The following is an 18786-nucleotide window of genomic DNA, read 5'->3' as shown; positions in this document are numbered from 1 at the left end:
CACAAACCAGGCGCCATCGTTGGAAACAGTTTTGCACAAGCCCGCAGGAGCATTCCAGCAGCGATGCCAGCAATTAAAACTTAATCCCTCTTCTCCCCCATTGTCACCTTCCACATTCTCACACGTTTCCCTTTCTCTCTCTCTCTCTCTCTCTCTCTCTCTCTGGCTCTTGTCGCTTGTTTATTATTTTCGTCCACAGGCCACATTAGCACCATTATTCCGAATCCAGGAGCAGATACCGCAGTTTAAATTGCACAGCTTAGAACCGGGCCGCGACTATCAGCTGCTGGTGTACGCCGTCAACGCAAAGGGCAAAAGTGATCCACCGTTCGTTATCGATAAAGTGCGCGTCGGGTCGGCGCTGGTACCACCGTACGGTAAGTTTCGAACATAGGACACACACACACACACACACACATGCCTGGGCGATATAATAATTTCGACCCGCGCTGGGTGATCTCGTGGGCTTTTCCCGTGAAACCGCTTTAATTATAACCAGTTGCCTTGCTAAGCTATGCCGACAGCGGCTAGCTGGGTTGGTAGGCTCGGGTGTTGCCAGCAAAGGGAAGCAATGTAACGGGCAATGGGATGGGACTTGTTTACATCTAACGAGATGCTCGAGGTACGGGTCTTGTGAAACGGAGCTTGAATGCAATTAAGGCACTGGGACAAATTAATGCATGTAAGGTAATCAATACTTCATTCACTGTTGAAATTAAAGTTTAGGCTTTAGACTGCTGATAACTGGCAGAAATTGCACTTGGAGGAATCACATCTTCATATTTGTCTAGCCAAGTATATAAAATAGGGAAACACTGCGCTCAGCAGATGTGTATTATTTTTCTGGTTTTGTAACTGCAGTCTGGGAAAACATGATCATTAGTTGATTGGTATTTTTTTTTTCAAACTATAACAAAACCCATAAAACTTGCTCAATCGCACAAAAAGCACGAAACCATATAAGATTCGTTACAAAAATTTTTGGGACATAAAAATAACTTATGGAACAGGTAATGTGTGTACAAAGCACATATTAATGTTTCAGAATCGTTGTACACTAATGGCTCATTGACGCAAACAGTTGTGTGAAGCCAACAAAACAGAAAACTGCCAACACTGGCCAGCAATCATTCGCATCATCAAACCTGCCCGATCAACGCTATCCGCTTCAAACGAGCACAAAACAGCAAGCTGAAAAGCGGCGTGCAATCGTGCTGAAACATATGATCTCCGATTTGTGCGCCGAGGTAGAATGAATTGTACGGATCACACCGAAAACGGCTCCGTGACTAATGCAATGTTCCTGTCACCATTCGTCACGAGCAAAACGGTTCCGGGCTGCCGGAGTGTGGATGGTTTCGAAAGCAAAAAGGAGTAGGATTTAATTTCAAGCTGCTCCTTCGGTCGGGGCGGGAACCAAAAGCATTCGCTCACCTTATTGTAAGCGTCAAGCTTACTACCTCGTTCCATCGAGGGCGAGGTTGGCTGGTGGGTGTGGTTGTATTTTTTCCTAGCCTTCCGCACTAGGGTCTTCCGGTGGTAAGGTGATTGGGGATTGGGTTTCGATGCGATATCCGTACAATTCGAGCAGTTACCCAGTTAAGTGTGAATGATTTTTCCCTGTCTTTCCTTTCTTGCACTCGCTTTCGCTGGATCGCAACCTCTCAGTTACATGTTTCTTCTTCCGGAGGTTGTGTTGTTTTGGGGGAAAAAATACAAAAAAGATACGGAAGTATCTGATGGAAAATGTTGATCCTTTTCACTCGCTTGCGCTCGATTGTTCGTCACACCCAGACGCAGATGCGCTTGGCTTCGGCCGAGCCAGCTCTGTTTTCACAGGACAGAATCCTTCCGGTTTTTGCTCTCGTGGGATGGACGAAGAAGGACTTGCACACTTTGCATACCCACGGCCGACTGTGAGCGCCGCGGTGCTCGGAGCTGTTTCGATTGTTTGACCGTGCCCGGTTGACTGGAGGAATCAATTTAAGAGCACATTCTCGTGTCGATCCCCCACTGGAGCAAGGGAACTCTTGCCGAAAGCCTTTCCCGGAAGGTTGGTCAGGAAATGGGTGAGGAGGCCAATGCCCCACCGGCTGGGAAAACATAAAGGAAACCCTAAAACCCATACACGGCCGTGTCCGGAATCGATCGCTCATAGTATAAAATAACCATCAATCTTGTGTTTTCATTTGCGAGTGAAACGCCTTGACAGGTCTATGGGTACGGGTTTGCCTTTGCTGCTTCACTGACCACTCTCTCTCTCTCTCTCTCTTAGTCATATGGGTGTGTGTGTATGCATGTGCTGAAAGGGAGGAAAAGCCTCCAACGGGATAGGGTAGCACAGCGATCCCGTATGTGTTCGTGGTTTGCGGTGAAATCCGACCCCGTTACGCAAATGTTAAGCCACCGGTATGGCACTGGAAACCGTTGCATGCGGGTTGTATTAAGAGATTGAGTAATGGATAGATTAATCGAGAAAATATACACATTTTATCCCGCTCCTTCGGCATGCGGCACAGGTGCGCATGAGAATGATTGTATCCATTTGAAGAGACTTGCCCCATACACACACACTACACTCGTGGGAACACTACATCAATCGAACGGTTTCGCGGAAATGTGCAAAACACCCGCTTCCTGATTTCTCGTAATGCACGACGAAATGATTGATCTGTTTAAAGATAGATCGTCATCGTTTTGCAGTCGCTTAACGTTCACATTTCAATCGCAACTAACCGAGTACGAAACGTTCGCTGTTTCTTCTCACCTTCCTTTTCCCAACCGAAGTGGATGAAACCATCATCTCGGAGGATCCAACGCCGGCGGAAACATCGCACCAGGACAAGCAGAAGCAGCAATCACAGATGGTGATGTTTGCTGCCGTTGCGGCTGCCGTGGGAGTCATCATAGCGTCCATTATCGTGGCCGGCTTTGTCGCGATATGCAGGCTGAAGCGGCAGAAACCACCTGAACCGCAGGAAGTACGGAAGCGCATGAGGTAAGTGGGGAGCTATGCACAAGCAGTTACAAGCAAACCGAAAGCTGTGCCAAAGATGGCTGCCGTGTTTGTTTGGTAGATCTTTATCGGCGGGGAGTGGTTGCTAGTACTAAGGGGCTTACCGGAAATGATTGTTCAAAACATCTGGAAAAAGTAAGCATTCTGGAACATGCAAGAAGGTTACACCTGTGGTTATGGTGTGTTAGGACAAATTTATGCGAAACAAATTGGACGATTCAAAACGTTCCATTTATTTGGTTTTGCAATTTATTGACACCTGTAGTTTAGTCAACCTAATGTTGTATAAGTCCGACGAAGATTATTATAGCCCTCAGACTAGCATTTCGTTTTTAATTCAGTGCATTCATTCTGTGAAATTTAACATTTGAAACAAACAATCTATCCAATAACAAAAAAATAAAATACATAAAACATCGGTTCGTGTACAAAAACTCTCTCGACTGAGTAAAGCTTTTCCTTCTCCGTCGGCTTTCATAATTCCTTCGGAAATATTTTTAGCCTGATTTCCCACCGTCACGGGCAATCATTTATTTGTGCGCAAAATGTTTCAATAGCACAGCGATAACAAGCTCAAAAATCACTTCCTGCTTGCCTTCCACCCTACCAGTACCTCTAGTCGAAAACAGAGCACCCCATCCCCGGGGTTTGTGTAGCCTTTTTTGTTGTGATTGCTTCTTCTGTTTCTTCCATTCCGTTGCCCTTTTTGTCTGTTTTTTTGAGCGCATTACCTGCCCGACATTGCCGGTCCAACGGATTCCAACGCCCCCGGGGTGGACGATCTCGCTCCCTCTGGGGTATGGAGATTTGTTCCCGCACCCGCGCATCGTTCCACTCCGGTGAAGCCAGGGTGTTTTTTTTTTTGCTGTTGCCCACCCGTAGCGAATGATTGCAGAATCGGAAACAGATCCGGAGATTCCTGAACCCCGAAGCGAACACGAAATAATGATATGCGTCATTTTCCATCTTCACTAATCCCAAGGGTTAATGATGCCGACCGCCGGGTCGATCCGCTCAGCGTAGCTGTCGAACCGAACAGATGATTGTGCTTGCCGCTGCTTCCACCATCCCAAAGTGAATGGCGAAAAAGCTTCTTTCACAAATAATTTTGTGCTTTTCATTTTCCCCCATAGACACTGCCGTAGAAGGCAGCGTGCGCAAGGATGAGTTTTCCTGAGTGCTAGGGGCCTAGTTGCGTTCGCGAAGGCAGCGGCGTCGAACGGTCGCTTTCAGGGACCATTAGGCTGCGTGACGAAGGGCACCGGTTGAGCTGGGCGCCCGAAAAAGACTGCTACACTGCGTACCCGGGCCCGAAGAGGTGGAAAATCTTCTCCCAAGGGTTGACTGCTGTGGGTGAATGTGTTCGGGGAGGGGTGGGGCGTTTTCTCTGCAACATTTTGCTGCAGTAAGCCAGCCAGGGCCCGAACAAATGACTTAGATTGTTTAAATTGATAACGTAATTTCTCTGACTTTATGGTTCAATGGTTCAATTGAGGCAAGTCAAACGGAGAAAGATTCAACCGTGGCACAGTTGAAATGCAACCATTTGCCTCCCTCCCCCCCCCCCCCTGCCTCTTTCATCAATTCAGCCCCACTCTCTTGCCCAAGGATCGCCAGCACCGGGCAAAACGGTCCCGAGGAAATAGATTCTCGTTTCGGATGCTTTACGACCGAACAAAATGAATTGCGGCCGACTGTGTAGCGAGCGCACCGCCCCCGTTTGAGGCCGGTTCTGTCACCCTGGCCCGGCGGGGAATAATTACCGCGCGTGTGCAACGAACGTTGTACCCTGTCTTCCTTGCAACCGTTCGACCGGAGCCAGCTAAACCGTTCGACGTGACTTTTGATAGATCTGTTAATAACACGCTGGATTCGTCCGGCCACAGTGGTGTGTGAGTCGTACTTATTGCACGGTTTCGCCTACCTTTCCTGCTCATACCATAAAACAACTCGGGGCAGAGTGTGACATAATTGCAAGTGCCAACGACTGGTTCACCCTTTGCTGCGAGCGAACGAGAATGATAAGCGAACGGGCCGTTTCGGATGCGACGGAAACGGAGCAATTGCCATCTCGTTACACCGGCAAAGCACATCGTAATCGACACGGTTTGTGTGACGCGCCAGCGAGACGGGTTTTAATACCGACCAAATGATAGCCCCAAGTGTTTCCCCCCCTATTACCCACTTGCCTGCCTGCCTGCCACCGACGACGGTGATGATGATAATGATGGTGATGGTTGTCCGCTACCGTGCGACTCATGTACTTTTCTTCCTGTTAACTGGTTTGCTCCCTTCCTCTTTTGCAGACCTGCCCGAACCGATGTGCCATCGATGTACGCCGAGGACGATGTATTCGATGATGAGTATCAGCGGCAGCTGGATGTGCGCTGCAGTCGTGCCTCGTCCACCATTAGAAGTAGTCGTTACGTATCGGAAGGATTTGTACAGTATTCACAACCTAGTCTTAATGGTAAGTACAACGGGCCAAGGTGGAAGATTTGATACGAAGGTTCCAGGAACGGTGGGGGCATATTAGTGAAGAATTTCCTTTGTCCTTGCAAAACAGCTTGAATGTGGGAGGAGAATCCATGTTTCGGTGGATTGGGTACCGGGAAAAGATTAGGCAATTTTCCGGCGAAAGCAGCATCAAACATGTTATCAATGATTGCAGGGGGTTATCTTCGCATCCTGACTGTGATCATGTGGTGACGCATCTAGCTAACTTTGGCTCCACTTTTTTTCAACAGGTTTTCGAACGTTGAGAAGTTTTTGCGGCGGTTTGGTCAATTCAAAATTCTTAGAACTAATTCTCCAGCTCACATGACAGCTTCAGTAAAATGTCCTTAACCGATGAATTATCGATGCGTTGCTGCAATTCTTGTAATGGTTGCTTTGAAGAAAAATCCTCTTCTTCCCCAACCTTCCCGTTGCTACGTTGTGCCTTCAATTGTGCCGTGCTGCTTGAAATGCCGCCATTTCCATAAACCCCCAAAAGCGTCTACGGTTTCCTCCGGCACGGGCTAGATCGAACCGAAATAGAAGCGTGAACCTCCATCATAAATAACGCACTACAGCCGCTCGGCAGCTTTCGATTGTGCCTCCCACAAATCATCAGCCCGGGTACGCTGATGTATTATTTAAGCGGAACTCAATTCCACCCCCACCAGCAACCCCCGTTAGTGGGGTGGAAGTGGGGAAGCGAAAGAAGCGGCTGCGTGAGCACGGTTGGCACGGCCTGCAGCTAATGTGCGTCTGAGGGTTTTGGGCTCAAGCAAATCTGCCGCCCTTGCCGGTGTATGTGTGATGCAGATGCCTGAAAGTACCCAATTTGGTTGGTTGCTCACACTCAACCCTAAACCTCTGTCCCGCCCTGCGGAACATCCCGGAAATATAATCCCACGCTTAGGCCCCACATCATCGGGCCCGGTGACGGGGGTCAGACTGTTCTTTTTATTCCGTTCCAGCCTGTCTCGTTTCGTTCTCGGTTTGCATTTGGATCGCTCTTAATCGCTTCTAGCCAAATGAGGTGGCGTGTTGAGGGGGAAACAAGGCCGGAGCGGTTTCTTTTTGCGTACCAAACAAAGTTTTGCTTTCGGTGTTCTTTTTTATGTCTAATGCAAACCCGGTGGCAGGCCCGATATATTTCGAGAGGCAAATGAGGATAGCAGCGAAAGCGATTACCCCATGTCCGCATGGACACTTGTTCGCCCCACAAAACCCCCCGATGATGAATGTGAGTTTTCAGTGGAGTACTGTGTGTGTGTGTGTGTGTGTGTGTGTGTGTGTGTGTGTGTGTGGGTGCTCAAGGGCAAAGGGAGTGTTGGTTTCTCGGCTCCCCTACGAAAGAACGCTCGGTCCGTGTGGGTAAGTGTGCATTTGACGCTCGATCCTATTAATGTGCCGCCTTGCCTTCGATTCAATCAATGACGATTGTATCATATATCAACAAGATGAATGAGGCGATAAACAACGTTCCCTTGCCATCTCCTTCGATCGTATCATCTCGTATGTGCCCGGCCCGGTACTCGCTTTGCTTTCGCCCAGGGGAGAGCTTTTTCCGCTCCGAGATATATTTATACACAGTCACAGCGTTTCGCCGATGCTGGTCTCGATGGTCCGCATTAGCATTGGATCACACTCACGCCAGGATGTGCAAATCCATACCAACTGTGCAAGCAAAGCGACAGGGGAGGGACCGCTTCGTAGTGTAGCTTTGAGCGTTAGCAAATGGGAAAGCGCTTCACGTCACTCGTCAAGCATCAACTCTTTAATTTTTCTCGATTGCAACGCTACCGACCACGAACGTTCGCTTTCGAGGAGTTTGCATTCCGATCAGAAAAAAGAAGAAGGAAAAAACACACATCCACTCCAAAACACGAATGCTTGCATTAATGCGTTCTGTTCCATGGGTTTCTGCGGCGCTTTTCGCTTCGAAGCGCATCATATTCCTCAGCGCTCGCAAAACTGCTTCGCAAACCGACACTTATCCGAGCTGGTTTTGGAAACTATGGCATGTACCGGAACATTTTCCGTTTTTTCTCAGAATCCCTTTCGGCCGAAGGACGAACCAAATGGAATTCAGATTTGCCATCTCATTTTACTTAATTTCACTCCCATCATTTGGATGGTTCGGGCGAGCGGGGGCCTTACAGCATCCATCAGTGCTATCCGCTTGTTGTCGACTCACCGTGCGACTAGCCGGGGCACTCACGGATGCCATTATTGCCTTCAAGCGTACACCGTTACCATTGGGCAAGTATGAGAGGAAGAAGAGAAACAACTTCCCACACACATACAGACTCACCGGGCACGAACGCCGAATGTGGCACCTTCCGGACGGATACCTTTGCGTGGGGTGAGAAGAGGCTGGGAGATTGAGGGCAGGACTAGAAATACGCAAATTCGATTACGTGATGATGATAATCCAAATCAATAAATAAATGAGATTCGGTGCGCCATCATCCGCCGACAGCCACGGATGTACGGTGTGCACCGGTCAGGTGTTCTTTCTCATCACTTGGTGTGTATGTGCGTTGTATGTGTGTGCGTGGGCGCGAGTACCAACGGTACCATTAGTGCGGTATGCTGACAATTCTCCAGTTCGCTACGCTCAGTTCTTTTTTTTCGCCTTCTGTCCCAAAATTATGCGATGCGGCAACACTCTCTATCGACGCCACAGACATAGACGCTCGATTTTAGTCGATTGGAGGCTGCGGATGGGGTTTGCTGTTTGTAAAAGATGGTCTATCAGCGCCCTGTAGTGGGGAGGGAAAACAAGACGATGCTATCAAAGTGATACTTTATGTCACCTTGCTCTCGTGGAAATATAAGTAAAATCGAGCTGGTGTGGTGTGGTGTTGGATTGCCGAAGAAATCGATGGAGACTGGTGTTTATTTGAAAGTGAAATAGTTTCTAAATTGATATGAAGCATCAAAATATGCTTATCAGATATCCGAGTTCAAATCAAAGCAAAATAAGAAGGAAAATTAAATATTAAAAAATCATTTCCTCTCAATTACACCCTTGATGGAGACGAATGGTTTCACAATGGAGACGCCTGGTAGATCACAATGGTGGAGAAATTGCCCCAGAATATTTCTTACATGTTGTGATAAAAGTGTATAGGTGACTATTACTCCCTGCACGTTCAATGCATTTTATAATTTATTATATTAAATATTATTACTCCTCACAGCCGACAGTAAAGCGAACACGATCATTCCAGTATCGATCAAAAGGACATCAAATATTGGATTAGTACCGAGAGTGTGTGCCTTCTCCTTTCTGCACCATTCATACCGTCGCTTTCGCAAACACTTCAAAACATCACATCAAACTCGTTGGTCTTATGTAGAAAAACGTTGCTTGAGAAACACCAAGCACACACTGACCGTCCCCACATGGACAACAAAACCCTTCCCATCTTCTACCCATTCTCTGTTGGGGCGTTGTCATCTGGGGCGTCTGGGCAGAATGTAGTAAAGAACTGCAGGCGTGAGCGTCTATCGTGTATGAAAATGGAAAAATTGATGAGCTTCCAAAATTGTCCACGTTTTCCGTCAATACTCCCACTGCACAGAGACCCACACCGAACCGACGTGGTAAGATAGCCAACTGACAATCTCTGCCTATGGTAGCGAATGAATCTCTTTCTACATATACTCGCCCGGAACAGACGCAACCCGGGCTGACCGGCGGGGAGGAAAACCCAATCAAACACTGAATCCTAAACAAATTCCCACACTTTCAGGTCGCAACTGGTTGGTTCATATCACTTATGTACACCCGCGTCAGCGTACCGGTTTGGTTGCGATTGAAAGTGCTAGGTTGTACGAAAAGTTGCGCGTTTCTGAAGCAGCGTATGTATTGAAAATGGAAAGCTATCGAAACTCGACGCCTACACTATTGTGTTGCAACGTCTTGGCTAAACCTCAAAACTTCCTATGCCATACTGTACAGCCAGCGGAGTTTGTTGTTTTAATATGACCGTAAATGGACCAGCGAGCGACTGGTGCGTAGCCTCAAGGGTCGAGAAAAGAACCAGACTCCGAAGCGAACCACCACAAAAGCTTTCTACCCCCAAATGGGTAATAAAGTTCGATCCAAGCCTTTTCCATCACCACATCTTCCGCCACACCGCCACAAACCACGCACCGCAACAACTACACACAGTCTGCTGAAGGCTCCTTTTGCCGTCCCAGGGGTTTCGTATGCAAATATGTAATGTGTTTGTTAGATGATTTGGAGCTACCTTGTCTCAACCGAAGCAAAACGCTCCACTGCATGCTGGGTGTGTTTGGGAGATTTTTTGTTCCCTCCAATGGCCAAACCGACGGCCAAGTAAGATTCCACTTTCATATACACTCGTCGTTTTTCCTTACAAGCTTCCCGCAAGCACGCATACGCACAAACACAAAAGAGGCCCAAATCTCGTTTCCCCCCCCCCCCCCCCAGGGACACGGTGGTCCTTCTGCTTACCGGTCTGTGGGGGTCTCGGTCCGTCCATACAGAACCGCCCGTAGCAGCAACGCTTCATCGAACCTTTTCTCGTCGGGAAAAAAAACCCAGAAAGAACTTGCTCCATCATCATCATCGTGACGCCGGTTCGTGGAACAATGGGCAAGAGAGAATGGCAAGCAGGGATAGGTTAGGGCTTTGTTCTCAAGGTTTCCAATTCTTCTTCTTTCTTGATGGTTGTTGTGTTTTGTGGTTTGAAACATTCTTAAAATCCTGCGATTTTCGTGGAAAACGATGCTTCGTTTACTTGTTCGTAGTACGACGATACTCATGGGTGTTATTAGCTGGTCCAGTTTTGCTTCTCAATATCCTGACTGATCGGAAAAGGGTGGTTAAGTATGATTTTTCTATTACACAAACCGCACAATATGCCGGAAGGATCTAATAAGGGTAAAATCTTCACCTTGATGCAAATCGCTGTAAATAAACCATTCGTGTGAGAAAGTTTAGTTTGAAGCTCTCAAGGTAGCTCTAAAAGGCATTATGATTTCATTGAAATGTGTTATGTTGATGTAATGAAGCTAGTATTTTGATTCTAGTGAAATGCAATGTGACATACACGTTGCTTGACCGAGTGTACCATAATTATGCTAAATTATGCATTATGTGCTAGAATCACTCAAAAAGTCCTCCCAATGTCTTTGAAGTGCAGTGAGAAACATATTCCAAGTACATGTATTCTTCGCCAATTATATATTTCTCGATTTATTTGAGATTTTAAAGCATTGCGGGTATGATATTGGGACACTCACTTAATGGACTGGCACTTGATAAAAAAAAGACTATTCTACGCCACATGCTAGCAATAACCGAACTGAAGCACTCCTTACAATCAAATGTATCAAACCGACTTATCAATCTCTCTTCTCTCACGTTTTTCCCCTTTGCGTTCGCTTTTGCTCCACTCTCTTTCGTTGCGCCGTTTTGTTATAATTTTTTCAGTTTATATTGCAGATCCCGATCTAATACTGCCGCGCGGTGGCGACATCGAGTTCACCACGCTATCAGGAGCTTAGCATAAGCTGCCGGCCGACCATCGTGCAGTGGCCCAATCGGATGGATCGCACGACGCAACCGATGGGAGCGATGGCAGACTCGGCGCTGTAGTGTACGGTCCCGGTGCACCGCTGGAATACACGGCCGTACCGCTGCACATAAATATTGCAAGCGACCAGTCCATGGATGCAACTAACTCTTAATCAACCCGTAGAGCGAAGCGTACGTTTTTAAACCAACTTAAGCCAGGAATTCTCACACTCACAAGGGTAAGCAAGAACATGGGAAAGCGGTAGGCATAGCCAGTAGGATCCAAAAGAACATACAAATCAAAAGTAGCTAATCAAACCAAATGAGTTAAGTACGGCATGCATGTATCTAAACTATATGCAGACATACAAAAAAAAAACAGCAGGAGACAAGGAACTGATGCAAATCACACACAGCCGAAAAGATTTTAATCGATGGCAGCATTGATACAATGTCCCACGCGATCGATGCGTAGGGAATAAAGATAAAGGGAGAAAAAGCGAACATAATCTTGTTGCCTGATCGTGATTCCATTGTAAACACATCACATGAACAGAGTTTAATAGGCAATGAAAGGGATGGCAGACGAACGCCTGCCACAGACAGTGGTGGTGTGAACAGTTTTACAGTTTTCCGTTGTATTGAGTAAGCTCATCAAGATGACCTGGAATTTAGGAAAAAGCGAACATTCTCACTAGGCGCTCGAGGTGATGGATGGTTGATTTAGTTTATGTTATTGTATAAAAGCGTTAAGATTTAGAGCTATAGCGTGTTGTGAGCGCAAGAGAGAGAGAGAGAGAGAGAGAGAGAGAGAGAGAGAAAGAGAGAAACATCTGTAACAATGTACACGCATACATACACTACACACAAACACAAACACACATACAACCAATTGTAATAAAACCATAGAGATAAAGGCAGTTAGAAAACCGCAAACAAAATGGCCAAATAGTAGAGAACATTCGTGTTTGTGCGTTATTCTGACAGGGAGCGTTGTAAGCTGAACATTTGCGAATTTGAATCTAAGATAAACTTTAAACAACACCCAGCCATACAAACACATTGACAACAGGTATGATTGTTTTTGTTTTGGAAAACATGAAACAAAGGCAAACGCATACGGCAACCAAATGATAAAAACCAAATGAGAATACATTAATCGTTGGTGGACGGTTACAAACGACAAATGAAGCAAAACTTTTAGCGTGTATGGGAAACAATAACAGGTGTCGAGGTAAAGGAGAAGGAAAATTCGAATAATGTAAAACAGAAAAAGAAAGAGAAAACGAGAGAGAATAAAAGAGGAATAAAAAAAAAGAAAAATAGCCCATACGAAAAAACACACTCACACAAATACCATAAACAAAAAGCCACAGTTTTCGATGGAACAAACTAACTAACAATCAAACGAATAAAGCAAACCAGCAAACTGGATAACTTCGTTTAAATGAAAACACGTCTATTTCTTGCTTTGCTTTTACTTTACGAGCAGATGTTTCCTTTCGTTTCGAGTTGTTTGGATATCCCATTTCATCGCACAAAGATTGGCTCACGTCTCTTCCGTAACGGAAAAAAACTCGATCAAACCAAAAAATAAAGAACATCACTTTTACTACCAGTCCCCCAGATTGTGGTAAGTATTGTGCCACACCGGTGCAGCGGATGGCAAACCACGTGTCAAACCACTCAAACCGACCATCCCAAGGGAACTAACCTGTCCGCCGCGCTCCCTCAGCGTACCACACTTGGGTCAGCTCGCCGGGATGGTTGTATTAAAATGCAAAACACTTGTTTAGGACACTAATCTCAGCCCGAGTTGCCCGTGTTTCGGGGGTACATTTTCCGGGACGGGGAAAATAAATACCCAACACGTGGAACAACTGTTAGTATGCGGCGGGCGCCCGTCGTTTGCTGACACCGATCCCCAAGGAGACACCGCACACGAGGGACACGGGTCAAGCACGGGCGGGTTGGCATAGCACGTCCCCTGCCCGGGGAAAGGTTAAAAAGTCCTGATCGTTATTGTTTGTCCGCTTCATTCGCTCCCCGCCGTTGTGGCCGAAGCTCCGTTATGGGTTTGCTTCCGGTGGCACTTTTTTACAACCACAAACTGGGATGCGAACGGAGCCCGATCGTAAAGGTGAACGCCGCTCCCAGTGCGTCTTCAGTGCCCGCTCCAGGGAATGTTGTGATCCAACGCCTTCGTAAATGGGTGATGACCGGTACGGTGGCGGCAGTGGGTTTGGACCAGTTTGGACGAGATTTTGCTGACACCGGCAGAAAAGCAGGAAAGGTTTTGCCACTCCTCAGAGGACTTTATGAAATTTATTACTCGTGTTTTTTGTTGTTGTTGCCGGCTGTGCGTTCGCAGGGGATTTGAGGAGCGCTACACTCGGAAACATATAACTGCAAAACGGAAACTTGTTTAATTCGTGGCAAAGGGAAATAAAAGCCCTTTTGAAAGGACGTTCCCGCTGGTGGAAAGATCTTTCCGAGTTGATGGTCGTTGAAATTTGCAAAAATTAAGTACAACAATTACTTTGCGTCCCTTTTTACTCCATCTGCCAGGCAGCAGCAGCGGCAGCTGAAAATGATCTCAAATATTAATAAACCACCGCCGTTTCGTGCCGCCGGGACAAGCCGGAACCGTTGCACCATTACACTCGGCAACCTCACATTAAACGTGTAATATCACATGTACAGGAAATGGCATTAAAATTATAGTAGTTCATAATGGGCGAGAGGGTGAGTGACACAACAAAAAAAGCTCTACAAGAACAGGTGAAAGTCCAGCCTGACCGCAGCAAAACCATCGCATCGCAGGCACCGGAACGACATTGGAGCTTTGTGTGCATTTTCACTCTCTCACTCTCTCACTTCCTTCTCCCATCCACACCATCGCTTTGGGTCGCATAATTGCACATTTACGAGGGGCTCGTGCCTTATGAGGCGAATCTCGCTGCGAAGGTAGCAAACAATGGAAATAAAAAATGATTTTTATAACAAAGGAGAGAGAGAGAAAAAAACGCACACAGCCTGCCCAGTTGCCAGTTCACCAAATGTCAACAAATCTGGAACTACCAACTATGGGGCATGGGTATGGGTCACTCGGGCGGAAGGAAAAATTATATTCCATTGCTGTTTGTGCTATTAAAACACCTTAATCGGTGGGGGCAGTGCTCGCTTTTGCGAAGGAGCTGCCGACGAACGGTCTAAATGATGTTAAACTGTGAGCCATTAGAAAATGCAACAAATGGATCGGACCCTTTACGCCGGTTGATGCACGTGAGCGAAGCGGTGATAAGGGTAAGTAACATGAGTTTTAAGATAGGCAGCTTTTTGAGAAGGGAATAGTAATCAACACAATGATCATGTTACTTGGAAACTATTAAAAAATAAAGTTTCCAGCTGTTTAATCACGAGTTTAACTTTTCGTTTATAAATTTTCAGTGCGCAACAACGTTAAGCATTCATGACAATATGGTGCTTCAATGTAAACAATGTTCTAGCTCATTAAATTCTTTCATTGTATTAAAACCTACGTCACGTTATTTTTAAAATTTTCAACGGAAACTCGCTCACAGGTTCAATAAAAACCAAGCCCTGCCAAAAGTTTTCCCTCGCCACCTCAAGGGTTTCGGCGTTCCGCGAATTCCTTCAATTACCTCTGTTTCCTTGTGCGACAGCAAATACGCCAGGTAACGACCGACTCCTAATCGCAACACACTAATAGTCGTGTACGAAATTCGCACGAAATCCTCCATCATCGTCATCGTCATCGAAGGGTGGGGGGGGGAGGTTGGCTGAGGTAAAGCTATTGCTAAAAGCAATATTTTCGTTCGAAACGAGCTCGTTGTTTGCTACCTACTTTACCCGGTTGCAATCGAAAAATGGAACGAGATTTTGGCAAACAGCAAGAAAAGAAAACCATTCACGCTGTATCGCGCATAGGTGAAACAGTGGCTGTGCAAGCGCCGTTTTCAGCAATGTCATCTGCCCGGTCGTTTGTTCTTTTTTTTTATACTTCAAGACTGAGCTACAAGGGTTTTCCACCGTTTGAGCGCGTTGCAAACTTTTCTCACCACTACTGCTGCTGCTGCTGCTGATGCCGTTGTTTGTTTCCTGCTATGCTGTGGCCCACTTTGCTGTGTTTCAAATTTGCACCGAATGTGGGAAGCGAACTTTGCCAACACAGCTATCCGGAACTAACATACAACGGGCGGCGACCGTTTGCCGGCGAACGATGGGAACGATGCTGGGAGGAAATTGAAGAAAGTGCTCGTCGGCCCGCGGAAGCGGAGACTTTGAGTATTGCTTCAAACAAAACTTTTGATAAAACACTTTCCACGTCTGTGCATCGTAGTTTAAAGCACCGAGCAGTGCAACGGGACAGCAGGTAAGCAGGATAGGAGGGCCGTAGGAGGTGAAAAAAAAGCGGAGCGGAACTTTCTCGCAGCTTGCCGAACATTTGTCCTTGCGGTTGTCGTGCTCGAAGACTCGTCGAGTGGGGCGCAAAAGCTGCTGCTGCCGCCTTCTTTGTCGTCGCTTTCTGGCTGTGGCCGGGGTGTGGGCTCGGGGGCAGGGTGTTTTGTGATGGACGAAACACGGCGCCGGAAACGGAACCTCAAGTGGGCCGTCACTCGGGCTCTCGGTGCATTGTTTACTCGCCGTGGCGCTCTAAACAGCGGCACGGGAAACTACCAAACAGTTAAGCGATAATCCTCTCCTGCTGATGCTCCATCCTCCGTTCCACACGGTCGCCATATTTGCCGGACGAACTTGAGGTACAGCTTACGACCGGGCTCTACTTGCCGGGAAGCATCGATTCGTGTTCCGTGTGAGCCAGTTCCCCATCGTATGTGAGTATGTGTGTGTGTGTTTGTGTGTGTGGCAAATGTGTTGGCGAGCTTAAGTAAAAACAACAACAAGACTGCATACTTGACTACCGTTCTCCATCAATTTTCCATTCCGCTGATGCACTGGTCGGCCCAAAGAGCGTCCCGGGAGTGGACGAGCTTTGAACGAACGTATGCTGCATGATTGGTGTGTATTTAAAGAAAATGGTACACGCATCACTTCAACAACAGTCTTGTAGGATGGTTGAAATATATTGTAAAAATTATAAAAAAGTGTGCTTTCTAACACTGAATGCGTTGTTCAATCATTGAATAAAGCATTTTGTAGACATTTTCATACAATGAGAGAAACTCATCACGTGTAGCAGTTGTCTATAATTGAAACTCAAGCAACATTGTAGACCTCAGATTCTTAAAAAAAAACATAAAACTTCTGAATGAACGTAAATTTGTGCACTCTGGACATTGTAAAGAAATCTAACCAGTATTATGCAATTGTAACTAAACTTAAGCTGCTCTCAATGCCAATGTTGCGCTCAACACTGTATGTGCACGATCTCATTTTGAAGCTCAGCGCCAACGCTCTCGACCAACCATCCACCGACTAAAGGGGTCATAAGAGCATTTCAGCGTGTAGACGAGAAACACTTACGGTTGCCCAACAAGCATGCAGAAAGTGTGAGCGTGTAACTGTGTTTGTTTGAAAGAGAATATGCTTCCTGGTGCATTACCGGTCCAAGATTACGAGGGTTATTATAATAATGATTTGTTAAAAAGCACTTCCTTATTTTCACTCTCGCCATTACTTAGCGAGTTTTCTTTGCGAGGGAAAATACCAGCAATGAATTCTTCCAAAGTTGAAAGAAGATTATTTTATAAAAAGACAAAAAAGTATGGTTCATACTGGCTGAGTGATGTTTGGAACTGGTGATTTAATGTTAATTTTAATAATGCTATGAAAGTATCGACATTTTTCAAAAGAGAAACAAATTCCTCTTGGAAACAAATTATGTCTTTTTTTCTGTGAGGAAATAAAACAAGCGCTTCGCTACATTAAATAAACACACCAGGTAGCAGTAGCTTCACCGTAAATCCTGCCAATCAGTGCCATAAATCTGATATGCTGATAAAAGCATGGCTTACTTAACGAGGCTACCTAGCAACCACTCAAACCCGGTACCTTTTGAAGAAAGAGGAGCAATATACATAGAACGAGATTTTGCGAGTGAACGAGCGAGAGAGAGAGATGGGTTGAAATGAAAGGCATACCTTTAATCCCTACCCTCGAGTGGCGTGAGATCTGAAGCGCGCCCGGGGGAAGTGCACAAGCGCAGAAAAGGCCATTATGAAAATGAAAGGATAGTGAGTATAAACAACAAACTCGCAAACAAAGTTTGGGCCGAAAGTTTTGCAATTCACAAAACAGGCTCCCGTCGAAAAGTGCAGGGCATGCTGCCAAGTTAATTTTGTTCGCCTTCCCATGTCCATGACGCACACACGTACACAGCGGCGCAATTTACAGGCCAAGGTTTGAGGTAAGGTTTTTTCGCTTTTAAAATGCAATCGACCGGCAGTAAAATGTATGGAGCCAACGTATTTTTTTGTTCGGCATTCGTTGAAATGTTCAAAAAAACAAACGCCGCGATACAAAGCTTTTGCAACCTTTTCTTTGCTTATCAAACTTTTTTGTACAGAGATTACAGTGATAAATGATTTTCAGATCAAACACTACAGAGATTCGTTTTATGTGCATTCGCTCCATCCTCAAAACCCTGATAAACACCATTTATATCACAGATTACATGCCCCTGTTACTGCCTCCCAATGCGCCAAAAAGCTAAAAGTCGCCGAGTCGACATCCACCATCTTACCCGGTTGAACTCCCTATTGCTGCGAGCTGGCATACCCACCCACCCGACCTGCAGCCATTTGAAGTGGGTGAGCAAAAGCATCACAAACTTTACACCTCGCTTATCTAACCGACTCGCTCGCCCACTTTGCCCACGCAGCATCCGAAAGGCTGCAGACAGCCCCGGCGCGTCAACAAATGAAAACTAATTCGTATACGAACAATCATCCGGACGCCCAGAAAAGGGTCTGAGCGCAATCGTTCACGACCGCACTGCAACGATATTTACCACGCTGCAGAAACCCCATCCCCATTTTATCACCCACCCAAATGGATCCGTTGATAGTACCTAACAATGTTAACGACGGAGGTTTGCTGATGACGATAATCAGGCCCTAGCTGGGGCCAGCTCCTCCCCGGGTCGTCCTGGTGTTCGAGCAATGCGACACGAGGACAATGCTAATCAGGCCGATGGTCGGGACGAGTCAATGTGCAGTCTAGCCATTGTGCATTTTTCGGCGAAATGCAGATTAACTTTATTATCCGCCGGGACCTTAACCTCGAACCTTCGAGCACGGGCACTGTCAGACGACGTCGGTCCGGTCGGACCGGGAGGGGAGCACATTGTTGTGTATTATTTCCGCCTTTCCAAGGGCGCGTCATTCCCGAGGGGCTGTGCACGGGCCATTGTGTTAAGCTCCGCCGGCGTGTTGACGATGAAGACTGACGCAGCCATTAGAATCAAGCTGACTGAATGGTGTCTCTTGAGGAAGGGGGAAGCATCTTCCGGGAAGGACCGTAAGACGGTGGTTTTCGTAGCCAACGGTATCCTTAACGATGGTAAGATTTTATGGACAGCATAGGCAACACTCAGCCCGACACCCAAGAGATTGACAGGGTCGGCACGTCGAAGCTTATCAGCATTGAAAAAAAGGAAGAAAAGAAAGCGAGACATGAAATTTGACACTCATTGCATAGTAACCGGATGGATATCATTGGGGATGTGGGGAAAATAACTGAG

The 18786-nt window shown here is 46.5% G+C and overlaps 1 protein-coding gene across 4 annotated transcripts in view; it reads left to right on the top strand.

Moving 5' to 3' along the window:
• Positions 1-12514, top strand: part of LOC120893371 (hemicentin-1) — a 124401-nt gene extending 111887 nt beyond the window's left edge. For 3 of the 4 annotated variants that reach the window (XM_040295197.1, XM_040295196.1, XM_040295199.1), the window contains 4 exons: positions 200-377; positions 2788-2998; positions 5323-5486; positions 10977-12514. In XM_040295197.1, coding sequence (XP_040151131.1) covers positions 200-377; positions 2788-2998; positions 5323-5486; positions 10977-11050 — 627 coding nt within the window. In that variant the 3' untranslated portion in view covers positions 11051-12514. The remainder of the gene's footprint in view (positions 1-199; positions 378-2787; positions 2999-5322; positions 5487-10976) is intronic. The other variant, XM_040295198.1, reaches the window with a different exon arrangement.
• Positions 12515-18786: the final 6272 nt, after the last annotated feature.

Source organism: Anopheles arabiensis, chromosome 2 (genome assembly GCF_016920715.1).
Source record: "Anopheles arabiensis isolate DONGOLA chromosome 2, AaraD3, whole genome shotgun sequence".
Lineage (NCBI taxonomy): Eukaryota > Metazoa > Arthropoda > Insecta > Diptera > Culicidae > Anopheles > Anopheles arabiensis.
This window is presented reverse-complemented; position numbering and strand designations above follow the sequence as displayed.